Source organism: Tribolium castaneum, chromosome 6 (assembly GCF_031307605.1).
Source record: "Tribolium castaneum strain GA2 chromosome 6, icTriCast1.1, whole genome shotgun sequence".
Classification (NCBI taxonomy): domain Eukaryota; kingdom Metazoa; phylum Arthropoda; class Insecta; order Coleoptera; family Tenebrionidae; genus Tribolium; species Tribolium castaneum.
The window spans coordinates 2,988,134-3,004,122 of NC_087399.1; the positions used below are offsets into that span (position 1 = coordinate 2,988,134).

Here is a 15,989-nt window from a genome sequence, read left to right on the forward strand (position 1 = left end):
GTGTTTTTCTCGGAAACTGTAAGACTTAGAGCAACGAACAAAAAACCATCTAATAGCGCTTAATTTTATCTATTTTTTCGACCAAACCCGGAGCCGCTCCGGGCAACGGTTCCGGCTACAGATGCGATCAAAGTTTTTCACTAAAAAAATTCATAATAAAAAAATTAAATGTCGTAGAGAATTGCGGTTTGTTCCATTGAATTCTACGGCTCATTTTACATATTATATCAATTTTTCACAAGAATTAAAAATTTAAAATTTTTTGCCTAAATTTAGGGTAGCCATTTGTCATAGTAAAAAATTTTATTCATTAAAAAAATTCATAACTCGAAAACTAAAAGTCGTAGAGCATTGCGGTTTGTTCTATTGGATTCAGCGGCTTTTTTTCTTTATTATGCTAATTTTTCACGCAATTTAAAATTTTCAATTTTTTTGCTCAAATTTCCTGAGTAATAAAAACACTTACCTTCAAAAAGGTGAAAAAAAATTTTTTTTAAACTAACTCCAGCAAATTTTTATGAACTTCTACATGTCTTAACAACCCACAAAAGCTGTTAAAAGTCCACAAAAGTCCAAATGTTCGATTTTTTGATGTTTGATTTTTTCAATTTTCGTCGCAGTTTTTGTCGGTTTTGGGTACCCGGAACATTTCTCGAGCAATAGCTCCGGAACTATTAGAGATAACCCCATGAAGTGTATTATCGTTGGAAACCTCTTTAAATTATCTATTTTTTTCAAAAAAGATTATTGTTCTCCGACTAATAGTTTTCGAGCAAATTGCCGCTAAATGCAAAAATTTGTAAAATTTTTAAAAAATTCATAACTAAAAAACTATTGGGAATTTGGCAATTTTCTCGATGCCAATCGATTTCCCGGATCATTTTGCATAAGTGTGCATTAAAATAGATCCACTTATTCGCATAGTTTTGATGTAATTGAGAAAATAAAAAAATGAAAAATTTGTTACACCCAGGGAGGTGCGTTTTTCTCGGAAACTGTAAGACTTAGAGCAACAAACAAAAAATCATCTAATAGCACTTGAAATTGTTTATTTTTTCGACTAAACCCGGAGCCGCTCCGAGCAACGGGTCCGGCTACAGAAGCGTTTAAATTTTACATTAAAAAAATTCAGAACTCAAAAAAGTTGTAGAGCAACGCAGTTAATTCCAATGAATTCTACGGCTCATTTTACATATTATATCATTTTTTCACAAGAATTAAAAATTTATTTTTTTACCTAATATTAGAGTAACCAGTTTATTAAAAAAAAACCAAGAAAATAAAAAATTTGAATTTTGAAAAGGCGAGGTCCTGTTCCTGGCATGGGGCATCCGCGTGTGCTACAACGTCCGCAACGCCGAGTCCCTCTTCAACGAAGCGCGACTAATCAGTTACGCAATCTACAACATTGCAATCGTAAACATCCTCATGATCGCCTTCCAGTAAGTCCCCATTTCCCCACTTGACGAAAATAACCCAAATTATTCAAGCTTGTTTATCTTCCCTCGAGCCGGCCCCGACATAAAATATCTGCTGGGGTTCATCCGAACCCAATTATCCACAAGCGTGACCGTGGCCTTGGTCTTCGGCCCCAAAATAATCCGCGTCTTGCGCGGCTTGGGAGACCAATGGGACAACAGGGCCAGGTCCCGGGGCGTCACAGCCTCCTTCTCCCTCAACGGGATCGGGCTGGTGCCGGAGGAAGCGCCCGATTTGTACCAAGAAAACGAGGAATTGAAAGAGGAGATCCAGAAATTAGCCGCGCAGATCGAGTTCATGAAAATCGTTCACATGGAGATCAACAACAGGCACGTCAAGCCCAAAAGTGGGGGCTATTTTACGACTTTGAACGCCCCGACGGTGGTTCACAGCCCCCTGTCGAGGCAGGGCTGCCTGCTCAGCAAAGCCCCCGAGGAGCTGTGACCCCCAGATCGCAAAAAGCCGGTTTTTGTTTAATTTCCAGGAAGTAGTCTTCCATCATTCGGTTCCCTTCGGCTCAAATCCAAACGATTCGTTTACTTATTCAAAATCAAAAAGCTAAACGACTGATTTTTATAATAGATTGTAGGATCGCTTACCTTGTGTGATATTGTAGGGAAGAGTTATAGACGCGGTAGGAGTTACTAGAGCGACATATTTATTAAAGACAAACTGTTTGATGTAATTAATGTTGATCTATGTCAAAAATTTAAGCATCAATGTTGAACAGGTGTTCGTTTTTGTTGGTTGATTTGTAAATGTGTAGGTTGTTCAATAAATCAGGAAATACCGCAGTTCTCTTCCAGAACAACCGTTCCGAAGCACAGTGGCGGTGTTTCCCCTCAACTGAGCGGTACAGGAATAAAATGCATTTTCGTTGTTCGTTGATTTAGTCGGAGAAATTCGGTTCGCAAAATTAATTCGCTTTTTACTCCTCTACCCTTCACTTTTGTGATAGATAACGTAGTCGGTGAACGACAATACAATATATCAATTACTCAAGACAGTCAGTACCTGCTTGTTTATCAAAAAATTGGCCGACAACTCCAACTTAAATATTCTCAATGTTTGTTGTACTTGATGTGACAATTGATGTTTTAGTGTCGCAGTCTGTGGCGCAAAAATGCTAAATGAGCCCTCACACGAGAAATTTATAATGCATTTTATAAATTTCGCAATTTTTTTGCACCGCAGACTGAGCTGTAGCACTCGATATTTAAACTGGAACTGTTGGCGGAATCTTGGTACTGTCGCTACTTATTAAGTTGGTTGTTAATTTATTCCAAATGTTCTATATATTTGTATTACAATAAATGTGTTTGTAAAACATGACGCGTTTTAAATGAACCGCCCATCCCAGCGGCATCTGGAGAATTTCATAAAACAGTTGCGACTCTTGGCACCACTGTTGTAAACATGGTAGTTTGACTCACCCAAAAACATTAATTAAGTAAAAGTGCCTTCAGTAAAAACATGACAACGATAAAATCAAACGCACTCAAAATCGTATTATGCCTCATTTTGGGCACAAAAATCTTATCAGGTCAGTGGAATTATTTTGCTTCGTAGGTTAGATTCCAGTCGACCAACCCAATAACCCACTTTGTTGCGTAGCAACGGGTCGATTACCGAGCTGGGCGACTGATCAATGGGCGTGTCATTGTTTTTTTTTCAGTTTCAGCCGTCCGTTGTTATCAATGTAGTTCAGACCAGGACCCTAAAGGGCAGGACAACTGTGGGGCTTACAGAAAATTCGATAAAACCCACCATATTGCGATAGAATGCAACAGTGAGGAGAGTCATATGCCTGGGTCTTTCTGTATGAAGTTGACACAGCAAAGCCCTAAAGGATTCATATGTGGGTGGTTTGCTTGCTTTTAGTGCCAATTTAGTGTTAATTTTAGGGGATGGCCGTTGGCGACAAGTGGTACGAAGATGTGCTTCAGTTGCCGACACTGGAGTTACAGGTGTCTGTAATTGGGGAGTGTACGAAAACGGAGTATACTGGGAGGAGTGCTATTGTTCAGCTGACGAATGCAACGGTTCTAACCGAATTACAGCGGTTTTAACGCCCGCAATTGCCACGTTATTGATTTTTACCCTAAGAATAGTTCTTTAAACAAGTGTACCTTTATAAGTTGAAACCGTCCAAGTACTTGTTACAATCTCATTTTTTTTACTTTTACAACAATAAAACTTATTTATAAACTGTTTTTTTTTCCAAAGCACCCGCCACTGAATTTTGCATTATTTCCATGACGAATTTGATTTTTGAATTTGTGTTACCATAGTTACACACAAACTTTAATGCATTTCCATAGCAACGGCTCGAAGTCATGCGCATGTGTGACTCGTTGAGGGTTAAAATTTTCAAAAAAAAGTCAAATTACATATTTTCGGATTATTTATTAAAACAACTTACAAAATATGTGAAAAACGGACGGTTTGATTTTAAGAACACAAAAAATAAATAGTCAGATCTTACAACTATTTTAAAATAATATACAGAAATAACGGCAGAGAGAACAAAAGAAGCGAGGTTTGCAACTTTGCCCCCGAATTGCATCCGTCTTTGGTGTTACATGTGCAATATTCCATAAATATGTTGTAAGTCCCTGTTCTGAGTAAACAGAAACGCTCGTCCCCTTGTATTCCTGGTTCCCCCAGATATGCGCAACTTCTGATATACTTCCAAACACCGTGGACTAAAAGATAAATTAAAACAAGTCCCAAATTAATTAAAATGATTACATTTCTGGCGGATTTTTCGGCACATTGTTGCCTTAACATCGGGCATAAAATCTAGACGTTGTTGTTTGCAGTCGGTGATTGCAAACGTCGTGTTATCGAAGGGGTCTGCACATTTGGGGTCGGCGTCTGATCGACAATCCCAGCATTTTATTGCCCAACCTATAAAAAAATAACCTCACTTTTAGGCAAAAAATTCAAAAATACTTGTAGTTTCAGTATACTAATGCAACAGTAAGGGTTTTTCAAGTATGGAAATACAAACTGGGTGATTTTAAAAGGGGCGAGGCCCTACAACTGTAAACTAATCAATTAAAAAATACCTTCTTGAAGAAACATAAATAAAACTAAGGCTGTGGTAAGGCACACGAATTGCGTTAAAATCGTCATTTTCTACGTGATTTTTGGACGGTTTGAGTATTGTTTTAATTAATAAACGAAAAACAGGCGTGTTTACAATTTACACATTGCCGACATTACAGATTACTGTTTTTTCATTTGGTGGGCGACATCTATCGGTGTGGCTATTTTGGTGTTGTAGTAAAAATACTGTATGGACTATTTGGTCAAATATTTTCCCGCGCATTCGATCACACATCATCGGTAAATTTTGTCAAGGTGATAGTTCCAGCCGAATATGTTTGGATGATGTGCTAATGATCGTAATGCTTAATTAAATAGGGCCTATTTATGCGGAAAAAAACGATTAGCAGGTAATGAGAAATACGTGCGCTAATTATTTCATTTTTTATTGTTTACTTAAATTGGTTTCAAGGTGAGCAGTGGTTGGCTCGCACCTTCACGTTGTTATTTATATCGCGGGAATAATCTGCTGTTAATAATAAACCAACTAGTATAATGAAGTATTCAAAAATTGATAAGCACTAATTGCCAATTTTAGTGGGGCACATTTTTACAGCCTTTTGTAAGCTTTCAGCCGTGGAAATATTTCGCGTTATTATCGCGACCGATGACTAAACTTGAGAAGATGAAAACATGCTATTTGGTTAGTCATTAAATGAGTGTAAGAATGTACAATCATTTTCTATTATTAATAGTTAACGAAATTTTTGTTAAAATTTTTGTTTAAACACTCGTACTTCTAGCTATTTACTACTGTTGACAATCGATGTTTGAGATTATTCGTTCCGCAAAATAAACCTAGTAATAAACAACACGTATAATGTTTAATTGTTTCTTTACGACTTGTTTTGAATGGATTTGTCGCGAAGCTATAGCGCTGATTGACTTCCGATTTAACTATTTCACTGAAAATTGTTTGTAGGTTTCGACGATTATTTTGTTTTTATTACAAAAAAAAACGTATAAAACCTGTCAGGTAACACAGGTGTGAAGTCAATATCAATTTTTTTAACATATCTTATGCAAAATAATTTGTCTGAGCAAACAATTACAAAGATAAAAATTTTTTGAGTTTTTTCAAATAACGAACACAGCAATTTGGGTCATAAAATGAAATACAGTAGAATCTCTTTATGTCGAACCCGTACTACATTATCTCGAAATCAATGTAATTTTTACTCCATGTCTCAAACCTCTTTAAATTGAACAGATTTCCGATTTCCTTCAGCTGTAAATTTCCAAGAGTCGTTTTTTTATGTCGGACAATTTTACGTTATGTACAATGGATTGAGTGTTGTGAACTTTGTCAATTTTTTTTTAATTTTAACAATTTTCAAAACATTTAGACCTTCAAAATAAAAAAATCTAGAGTTGTTAAAAGTCCAAAAAAGTCCATACGTTCGATTTTTTGATGTTTGATTTGTCCAATTTTTGTCGCGATTTTGGTCGATTTCGGCTGTCCGGAACATTTATCGAGCAATAGCTCCGGAACTATTAGAGATAACCCCATGAAGTGTATTATCGTTGGAAAGCTCTTTAAATTATCTATTTTTTTCAAAAAAGATTATTGTTCTCCGACTAATAGTTTTCGAGCAAATTGCTGCTAAATGCAAAAATTAGTAAAATTAAAAAAAAATTCATAACCAAAAAACCATTGGGAATTTGGCAATTTTCTCGATGCCAATCGATTCCCCGGATCATTTTGCATAGGTACGGATCAAAACAGTTCCACTTTTTAGAATAGTTTAGCCGTAAATGAGAAAATAAAAAAAAATAAAAAAAGTTAACACCCCCCTTAAAATCGGTCAATTTTTTAAGTGTCTCATAATCAAATGAAACCTATTTTATCTTATAGATTTTGATGTGTTCTTTACAATGGAACAAACCGTTTTCTTCTAACTCTTTTAGTTTGGCCGTAAACGGCGTTTGAAAATTGAAAAAATTTTTGCGAGATATCGCCTTGAGTCCTATGCCATTTTGTAGAGTTTTTTATTCCGGTTATCCTCCATTTTTCCGTTTCTCGATATCTTTAATAGTTTCGCCGTAATTGGCGATTGAAAATTGAAAAAAAGTGAAAATGGAAACCTTTTTTTTCGTTTTTTTCGGAAACTGTAAGACTTAGAGCAACGAACAAAAAACCATCTAATAGCGCTTAATTTTATCTATTTTTTCGACCAAACCCGGAGCCGCTCCGGGCAACGGTTCCGGCTACAGAGGCGATCAAAGTTTTGCACTAAAAAAATTCATTAAAAAAAAACTAAAAGTCGTAGAGCATTGCGGTTTGTTCGATTGAATTCTACGGCTCATTTTACATATTATATCAATTTTTCACAAGAATTAAAAATTTAAAATTTTTTGCCTAAATTTAGGGTAGCCATTTGTCATAGTGAAAAATTTTATTCAACAAAAAAATTCATAACTCGAAAACTAAACGTCGTAGAGCAATGCAGTTTGTTCTATTGGATTCAGCGGCTCATTTTCTGTATTATACCAACTTTTCACAAGATTTAAAGTTTTCAATTTTTTTGCTCAAATTTCCTGAGTAATAACACTTTACCTTCAAAGAGATGAAAAAAATTTTTTTAAACTCACTCCAGCAAATTTTTATGGACTTCTATATGTCTTAACAACCCACTAAAGGTGTTAAAAGTCCACAAAAATTCCATATGTTTGATTTTTTTATGTTTGATTATTTAAGATGGATATAGAAAAAAATCAGAGAAGAAAATTTAAAAAAGGGTACAGAACAGGAACAAAGCTAAAACATACCTAAAAGATTCCAAAGAAAGCTAGAGAAGAATAAAGTAAAAAAAAATAGAGAATGCAGAAAAATGTAGAAGTGTTTTATCAATAAAATAGTTCTTTACTGATTCGCTTCTATGTTTTAAAATCATTAAAAATCCGTTTTCAAAGCCCAACACATTCTGTTTAATTTTTCCACAATTTCGCATTTCTGAATATAATTTATGCCGAGATCCTGCTTCACAAAACCTTGAAATAGCTACCTTCGCATCAAACAGTCTTAAGCCAAGCAGTCTTCCATGCCACCAGACGACAACCTAACTTAATCTAAAGGTCAATTATTTAATCATCAATTAGAAGGAGTAAAGTCAACCGAATTAACCTGAAATTGAATTTGGTGTTGTAATTTCGGACCCCTAAAAACTGCAAACCGACCATAAACAAACCATGCATCTAGCCTAGTTCCACATAATCGTCCAAAAAAATCCAACACACGTAAAATAATGTGCCAACCTAAGGTCACATTTTATACGAAAACACGTGTTACCTTAGCGTTATTGTATTGCACGACATTGTTCCATATTCACTACAAAAAGAAACCACAAATAATCGCGGCCATCAAAAAACCTAAGAATTCAAAAACCAAAATGGAATTTTTCGAAGGCCGAAAACTCGAAATGCCTATTTCCGTCATTTACGATAAATAATGAAATCATCTCGCCGGTTTACGACTTTAATAAAATTCTCCCACGTCTTTTCGAATTTTCATTATCCCTCCACCAGCATTCCTAATAATTCAACTCGACCGGAGAGGGGAATTATAATCCGGAGGGGTACCTTAAAACCCGCCATCGCTCTTTGCGTTCGAATATTTGACGGCCTGGAGGCGCATACTACATTTCTCCTCTCGTGAAGTGCGATTTGTGAAAATGGTTTATTTTGCCGCGGCTTTGACCGTCCTTCTGGCCCTCGCCCACAACGGTAAGTTTTTCCCATTGTTAATTAACTGAGAAATAGGGGCCGTTTTGTTACTTTAATCAAGACCCGTATTTTTTTATTACTTATGGACGTAATTGCATCGTAAAGTCATCAAGGTTGAAGCAGAGCCATTATGTTGCAGCAAAATCACGTTTTGAGCGTTTTGGCGTCCTTATGTTTATTTACAACTCGTTGCGCAACAGCATTTAAACAACAAAATAAAGTAGGTGTGTCCCGTAACACTTTTTTTTCTTGAGGCTGGGCGTTGCAATGCTGGTCGTGTTCGTCCGACCTGGACCCATCCTGCATGGACCACTTCAACGCGACCAGATACTCCCAGTTCAGGAACACCTACCAGCAGGTCAACCCCAACTACCAGAACCAGCGCAACGAGATGCCCGTCCTGCGGCAATGCGAGAACAATCTGGGTCAGATCTACAACCAGAAGCCAATGTGCGTCAAGAGGATTATAAACGGTGAGTGAAAGTCATGCTTGCGTAAAAATCAACCCGTTTTCCACGTCCAGTCCCATATGGTAAGAAAATCATTACGCGAGAATGCAAGTCCGTATCCATGAACCAAGCGGTGGGCACCTGCCCGGAGAAGAACAGCAACATCGAGTTCTGCGAGTACTGCGACTACGACGGCTGCAACCACGCCGCTGGGCTCCGGGGAAGCCTCTGGGTGCTGCTGGTGCCGGCTGTGTTCTACTCGCTCCGCAGATAATTGATGATTTACCGATGTGTGGTTTTAATTAGATTCCGGGTACAAAAGTATTTTTCAGTGTTTCAGAGTGACCAAAAAACGTAGTGAAGGTCGTAATGTAAATAGTCTAAGTTTTAACAATAAAATAGATTTGTTTTTTGTAAGTTTGTCTTTTTTCGCACGAGCTTAATTGGAGGCGGTTTGTACATGCGGCTCAAGGTCGGTTAATTAAGTTCATAGGCGACGGTATTTTGCTGTTTTGAAATAAGACGATATGAAGGTGAGTAAACACGGTGATGTCATGAGGCGTGGCAAAGGTGAAGACTGTCCAATGTGGGATGGAGGGATTTTTCCTGCAGGAACACCGCCATCTTGTTTCTGTCGTTCTGATCTTTCGGTTTTTTCAAAATTTTGGAACTCTGGACTGAAGCATGGAAAACAAATTAAAGAAGATGCAAAACAAATTCTTTTGTAATGACTTCTCCTTGATTTATTTAATAAACGGTTGAATTTCCTGGTGTCAGTCGTCTTTTTATTCAATATTGAGTATCTTCTGCGTAAAATAAACGACGGAAAAATTATAAGTGCGGCAAAGAAAAATATAAATACATAAGAAAGATAAGAAAAGGGTAATATTACCTATTTTGGAAAACACTCGCTACTGGGACATGAAATTAAAACAAATACGAACTACATTATTTACAGTTTACATATTATTCTTAAAACTGGTTTAGCACAACATATTTTTTCGTCTATTTTTTTTATGTACACGTATATTTCTGTCACTTTTTACAACAGACGAAACAAGTTGTAATTTTCATTTAATTTAACTTATTATTGCATTATTCAAAGTACAGAATGTTTCTCTAACGCTTCTAGAATACCGAATATTTGCAAAAAAGCAACAAGTACACATCCGCTTTTATATCAGCTATACCAACATTATTTGTTAATTATTGTTAAAATAAAATAAAAAATCTGCAGAAATTCGTATCGTACTTTTGATTTTAATTTAGTTTACGAGAAAAACAAACAATAAATTATTGTTACAACGCAAATTAAACTAATATTTATATTATCCCAAATGTCATCTTAAGGGTTTTATTATCCAATAGGTAATCAATTCATTTATAAATATTTATCTTAATAAAAAAATAATAAAAAAGTTTTAAAGGGGCGATTACCAAACTGAAACACCCCGTATAAAACCTAAATATTATATTTTCATTGATTTCCAAGAATGAAATTGTGTCAATCTACTTTGAATTTTTTTTCAGAAATTATTTACTGTTATTAGCCATTAGTTACATACACTACAACATTTTTTCTAAAAAATAATTTACTTACTTAGTAGATTTATCCTTTATTTCTTGCATACAAATAGAGCATTAAATTCTTGATAGGCAGTGGGTATAGGAAATAAAGTTAAACAAATTTGATTGTGAACTACAAAGCGTTTTCTTCTTCGCTTCCAAACTAATTAAACGGATTTCAGCGTTAAATTCGCTATTAAGTATATATTTTTTTTCTCTTTGTGTGTAAATTTGTTTCAGGTTTTTTTCTACAATTTCTTAAAATAAATATTAATCATTTATTTAAAAATATGTAATAATAATTTTATTAATAAAATTCAAGATCTGAAGTTGATAATTAATTAAAATTTTATGATTTTTAGCGTCAATTTAAAACAAAACAAAAATGAAAAATTCACTTAATTTTTTTAAATTTAATTTTAATTACTTTTTGGATCTAAAACGACAGTCATTATTAACCATCGCTTGTTTTAGAATAATACAATGTGCCCATTTAGTCGTTCATCAAGTCATCTGTGAAATTTAGTTTAAATTGTAAATGCCGTCAAAGTGACAGATCCCTCAAAATAATGTAAAAAGAGTGCGAATCTAAAAACAAGAGAACATACAACAACAAAAATCATGGAAATATAAAACACAAATCAAAACAAAAACATTTGAAACAGCTTTGCCTGAAAATGCGAAAAAAGAGTAACCGCACATCGAAATTAAATTCCACAGTCGACTTGATGAACAACCATTTTTGAACACACTGTATAAAAAAACTTCAGAGATCTAACATCAATTAATTCCAATTATTATAATAAAAATTCACATGCATGATTGATAAGAAAAATAAATATTAATATTAAAAATAAAAAACGCTGAATTCTATGTGATTATCTCTTATTAATTTTCTTAATTAGTTTGTTCCTCCGAAACTGAACCACCGGTATTAGAGATAGAAAAAAAATATTTAACTTCTCACACTTTTTATGTATCTTCATCCATATTCTCTGCATTTTAAAGAATATGGGACTGAACGCAAATTTTTTTTCTCAAGTGCGTCATGAAAAGTTTAGTCGTCACTTTTTCTCAGGTCATTACGAATTTATTGATCAATATTCCTGCCAAATATTTGGATATCACATCAGAGAGTTGAGTTATTTTGTAGCTCGTTTCCCCTCCTAGCATTTAGTTCTCCGTAGTTTACGTATTTTTTATTTGAAAAATTGAATAAAAAGAATGAAAAAAATTAGAAAAACGTAGAAAATCTGCCTATTAATAATAATAATAATAATAATAATAATAATAATAATAATAATAATAATAATAATAATAATAATAATAATAATAATAATAAATAACTTTGATAATTCGATTTTTTTCTACGAAAACCCGTGTTTTCCGTTCAAAAAACTGGTTCAAAAACGATAAGTTTCCTGCTAGGCCTCGTAGCTCTCGCAGGTCGAAAGGCAACGTTTCCTCCGCTGCTGAAGCAGGAAGGCAGGTGTGCACGCAACTGTTGCAATGGGGTCACCGAAAGGTTCCCCAAACAAACAAGTACCCAAATAGCTACGTCTCTGAAAACGAGGCAAATAGCTTCGATTCAGTGAAACAAGACCGAATTCAGCAGGTGCGCCCACCACACTCTGTGCGATGTGACCTTGCGTTGGTGACCGTAGAAGTAGTGGCAATCTTGAGAACCAGGAAACGCGAGTTGGCTTCATTTCCCCGAGAAAATCCCCCAAAGAGTTGGAAAATAATGAAATGTGCGGCCCTTCTGACCTGTCTTCTGACAACGATCCACGTCGGTATGTATTTTCGAAATAGTGCGTCACAAAACGTGTTCTTTGTTTACATAACATTGCTGCGCCATTTTTAAAAGGAGCTTGTAAAGTTCGAACTTTTAAGGACATGCCTTGAACTGCTACAAGTGTAACGGCTGCGAAACCGCAAAATATGCGAAGGAAACCTGCCGAAATGTGGACCCAGCTCAGCAAATCAGCGCCTGTCTCACGCAAAAAATCCACGGTGAGTTGGGTACCATTTTACGGGTTACATAATGGCAAAGTCTCGCAGTGGGCGGAACGCCGGAACCAATGACCATCAAGAAGTGCACCGTTTACGGGAAAACCGAAAAATTCAACTGTCCGACGCTTCCAGACAGCGACACGCTCTCGTGCCGAATTTGTCACGAGGATTTTTGCAATTCTGGAAACGCTCGCAGGATTAATCTGTACCTGATGATTTTTGCCATTAATTTTTCGCTACTGTTGAGTTTTGTATTTAATTATTATTAAAATAAATCGGTTGGATAAAGGTCATGATTGTTTTTCTGCGTCTATGATTCATCCAATTAATTAGTAAGGCGGGGTTGCACTCGTGGTATTACAAAGTCATTGGTTTTGTTGCGACACAATACACAAAAAATTGCTGGTTGTCTAACGTAAAGTGCGAAAAAATGGACGTAATGAAGGAAAAATAAGATTTTGAGTTTTTGCTTTCCATTACTACTGAAATCTTACTAACAATATTTTTTAGTTTTTTTCCAAAATTTTGAAATATCGTGATTTCTAAATTAATTTCTTTTCCTGTCTCAGAAAAAAAACAAGTGGCTCTTTTAAACTAAATTATCGAAAAAATTCTTGACAATTTTATGAAAATTGAAAGATTCTAGAAAAATTGTTCATATAAGGTGTTGACACTTTTCTGGAAATAAGACAGAAACCAAAATTCTAAAAAACCTATCCATCATTAACTAAAATTATTTTCAAATATACCTAGTTTTTTCATTAGGAGACCCTATATTTGAATATTGGACGAGCTTTTAATATTGATGATGCTTTTAAGCTAAGTTTTTATTAGTTAATAATGTTTAGTTTTTGATGTAATTTGATTTTTTTTTGACGAAAACTCTCTCTTTTTAAAAGTTTTTATTTAACTTGCTTTGTTGTCTGTCTGTCTGTTTCATACTTTTGGAAAGGGTTTTCGTTGTCCCAATGAATTGAAATTTTGCATACTTACGTAATCTGCGTGACAATGCAATCCTACGTGGTTAAATATACCCTAGAGAGGTTAAATGGTTTTTTGTAAAATTCAAATAACATATTTGCAAACGGTCATTATTTTTTGTGTTTATTACTTTTTTATTTATTTATGTTTTTTTAAATATGCAGCAGTGTGTTTTCAAATTTCACAATTATTAACATTATTATTATTAAAATACCGGGTGCTCAAAAATCGGCGCACCAACTTAACGGAGTGTGGTAGAGAATTGCTTACACATAATGGTACAAATAGTAAAAAAAAATTTTGTTTTGAAGAGATTGATAAATAACGAATTTTAGAGGAATGATATGTGGCAATGTTGCCTAACAGTCGTGTATTTATTATAAAAATTAACTTTTGAACAATATTTTTTAGTTTTTTTTTTCCAAAATTTTGAAATATCGTGATTTCTAAATTAATTTCTTTTCCTGTCTCAGAGAAAAAAACAAGTGGCTCTTTTAAACTAAATTATCGAAAAAATTCTTGACAATTTTATGAGAATTGAAAGATTCTAGAAAAATTGTTCAAAGGTGTCGACACTTTTCTGGAAATAAGACTCTAACCACTCTAAGAATAATTCTAAAAAACCTATCCATCATTAACTAAAATTATTTTCAAATACACCTAGTGTTTTTTCATTAGGGGACCCTATATTTGAATATTGGACGTAGCTTTTAATACTGATGATGCTTTTAAGCTAAGTTTTTATTAGTTAATAATGTTTACTTTTTGATGTAATTTGATTTTTTTTGACGAAAACACTGTCTTTTTAAAAGTTTTTATTTAACTTGCTTTGTTGTCTGTCTGTCTGTTTCATATTTTTGGAAAGGGTTTGCGTTGTCCCAATGAATTGAAATTTTGTATACTTACGTAATCTGCGTGACAATGCAATCCTACGTGGTTAAATATACCCTAAAGGGGTTAAATGTTTTTTTGTGAATTTCAAATAACATATTTGCAAACGGTCATTATTTTTTGTGTTTATTACTTTTTTATTTATTTATGTTTTTTTAAATATGCAGCAGTGTGTTTTCAAATTTTACAATTATTAACATTATTATTATTAAAATATCGGGTGCTCAAAAATCGGCGCACCAACTTAAGGGAGTAGAGAATTGCTTACACATAATGGTACAAATATTAAAAAAAAATTTGTTTTGAAGTTATTGATAAATAACGAATTTTAGATAAATGATATGTGGCAATGTTGCCTAACAGTCGTGTATTTATTATAAAAATTTACTTATGAACAATATTTTTGAGTTTTTTTTCCAAAATTTTGTAATATCGTGATTTCTAAATTAATTTATTTTCCTGTCTCAGAGAAAAAAACAAGTGGCTCTTTTAAACTAAATTATCGAAAAAATTCTTGACAATTTTATGAAAATTAAAAGATTCTAAAAAAATGTTCATATAAGGTGTTGACACTTTTCTGGAAATAAGACTCGAACCACTCTTAGAAAAATTCTAAAAAACCTATCCATCATTAACTAAAATTATTTTCAAATACACCTAGTGTTTTTTCATTAGAGGACCCTATATTTGAATATTGGACGTAGCTTTTAATACTGATGATGCTTTTAAGCTAAGTTTTTATTAGTTAATAATGTTTAGTTTTTGATGTAAATTGATTTTTTTGACGAAAACACTGTCTTTTTAAAAGTTTTTATTTAACTTGCTTTGTTGTCTGGCTGTCTGTTTCATATTTTTGGAAAGGGTTTTCGTTGTCCCAATGAATTGAAATTTTGCATACTTACGCAATCTGCGTGACAATGCAATCCTACGTGGTTAAATATACCCTAGAGAGGTTAAATGTTTTTTTGTAAATTTCAAAAGACATATTTGCAAACGGTCATTATTATTTTATTACTTTTTTATTTATTTATGTTTTTTTAAATATGCAACAGTGTGTTTTCAAATTTCACAATTATTAAAATTATTATTATTAAAATACCGGGTGCTCAAAAATCGGCGCACCAACTTAACGGAGTGTGGTAGAGAATTGCTTACACATAATGGTACAAATAGTAAAAAAAAATTTTGTTTTGAAAAGATTGATAAATAACGAATTTTAGAGAAATGATATGTGGCAATGTTGCCTAACAGTCGTGTATTTATTATAAAAATTAACTTTTGAACAATATTTTTTAGTTTTTTTTTTCCAAAATTTTGAAATATATTTCTAAATTAATTTCTTTTCCTGTCTCAGAGAAAAAAACAAGTGGCTCTTTTAAACTAAATTATCGAAAAAATTCTTGACAATTTTATGAAAATTAAAAGATTTTAGAAAAATTGTTCATATAAGGTGTTGACACTTTTCTGAAAATAAGACTCAACCACTCAGAAAAATTCTAAAAAACCTATCCATCATTTACTGAAATTATTTTCAAATATACCTAGTGTTTTTTCATTAGGAGACCCTATATTTGAATATTGGACGAGCTTTTAATACTGATGATGCTTTTAAGCTAAGTTTTTATTAGTTAATATTGTTTAGTTTTTGATGTAATTTGATTTTTTTTTGACGAAAACACTCTCTTTTTAAAAGTTTTTATTTAACTTGCTTTGTTGTTTGTCTGTCTGTTTCATATTTTTGGAAAGGGTTTTCGTTGTCCCAATGAATTGAAATTT

The 15,989-nt window shown here is 33.6% G+C and overlaps 4 protein-coding genes and 1 non-coding gene across 6 annotated transcripts in view; 4 read left to right on the top strand and 1 right to left on the bottom strand.

The window, feature by feature from the left end:
• LOC662590 (uncharacterized protein) overlaps positions 1-2,806 on the top strand; it is a 30,518-nt gene extending 27,712 nt beyond the window's left edge. For both annotated transcript variants that reach the window (XM_968679.4, XM_064357255.1), the window contains 2 exons: positions 1,304-1,442; positions 1,491-2,806. In XM_968679.4, coding sequence (XP_973772.2) covers positions 1,304-1,442; positions 1,491-1,923 — 572 coding nt within the window. In that variant the 3' untranslated portion in view covers positions 1,924-2,806. The remainder of the gene's footprint in view (positions 1-1,303; positions 1,443-1,490) is intronic.
• Positions 2,807-2,854: 48 nt separating this feature from the next.
• On the top strand, positions 2,855-3,687 carry LOC662560 (uncharacterized protein). Its single transcript, XM_008198753.3, has 3 exons — positions 2,855-3,022; positions 3,155-3,337; positions 3,384-3,687. Exons 1-3 carry the CDS (start codon positions 2,953-2,955, stop codon positions 3,596-3,598), a joined length of 468 nt encoding a protein of 155 aa, XP_008196975.2. The 5' UTR covers positions 2,855-2,952; the 3' UTR covers positions 3,599-3,687.
• Positions 3,688-3,865: 178 nt separating this feature from the next.
• On the bottom strand, positions 3,866-4,737 carry crok (crooked). The gene is made up of 3 exons (XM_968615.4): positions 4,551-4,737; positions 4,231-4,389; positions 3,866-4,184 (listed from the first exon to the last, which is right to left on the bottom strand). Exons 1-3 carry the CDS (start codon positions 4,615-4,617, stop codon positions 3,967-3,969), a joined length of 444 nt encoding a protein of 147 aa, XP_973708.2. The 5' UTR covers positions 4,618-4,737; the 3' UTR covers positions 3,866-3,966.
• Positions 4,738-8,153: 3,416 nt separating this feature from the next.
• On the top strand, positions 8,154-9,179 carry LOC662490 (uncharacterized). Its single transcript, XM_968582.5, has 3 exons — positions 8,154-8,313; positions 8,568-8,786; positions 8,837-9,179. The coding sequence occupies exons 1-3, from the start codon at positions 8,262-8,264 to the stop codon at positions 9,034-9,036; spliced, it is 471 nt and encodes a 156-aa protein (XP_973675.2). The 5' UTR covers positions 8,154-8,261; the 3' UTR covers positions 9,037-9,179.
• A 2,669-nt stretch (positions 9,180-11,848) lies between these two features.
• On the top strand, positions 11,849-12,632 carry LOC103314030 (uncharacterized). The gene is made up of 3 exons (XR_010334554.1): positions 11,849-12,121; positions 12,222-12,341; positions 12,390-12,632. It is a non-coding gene; the product is annotated as an uncharacterized LOC103314030 (transcript).
• The last annotated feature ends 3,357 nt before the right edge of the window (positions 12,633-15,989 follow it).

Coding starts and splice junctions, on each gene's coding strand:
- LOC662560 (XM_008198753.3), top strand. CDS start 2,953: ATGACAACGATAAAATCAAACGCACTCAAAATCGTATTATGCCTCATT. Junction 3,023..3,154: donor GGGCACAAAAATCTTATCAG/GTCAGTGGAATT, acceptor TTTTTTTTTCAG/TTTCAGCCGTCCGTTGTTAT. Junction 3,338..3,383: donor AAGCCCTAAAGGATTCATAT/GTGGGTGGTTTG, acceptor TGTTAATTTTAG/GGGATGGCCGTTGGCGACAA.
- crok (XM_968615.4), bottom strand. CDS start 4,617: ATGACGATTTTAACGCAATTCGTGTGCCTTACCACAGCCTTAGTTTTA. Junction 4,390..4,550: donor ATTTATGTTTCTTCAAGAAG/GTATTTTTTAAT, acceptor ATTTTTTTATAG/GTTGGGCAATAAAATGCTGG. Junction 4,185..4,230: donor CCGAAAAATCCGCCAGAAAT/GTAATCATTTTA, acceptor TTTATCTTTTAG/TCCACGGTGTTTGGAAGTAT.
- LOC662490 (XM_968582.5), top strand. CDS start 8,262: ATGGTTTATTTTGCCGCGGCTTTGACCGTCCTTCTGGCCCTCGCCCAC. Junction 8,314..8,567: donor TCTGGCCCTCGCCCACAACG/GTAAGTTTTTCC, acceptor TTTTTTCTTGAG/GCTGGGCGTTGCAATGCTGG. Junction 8,787..8,836: donor CGTCAAGAGGATTATAAACG/GTGAGTGAAAGT, acceptor TTCCACGTCCAG/TCCCATATGGTAAGAAAATC.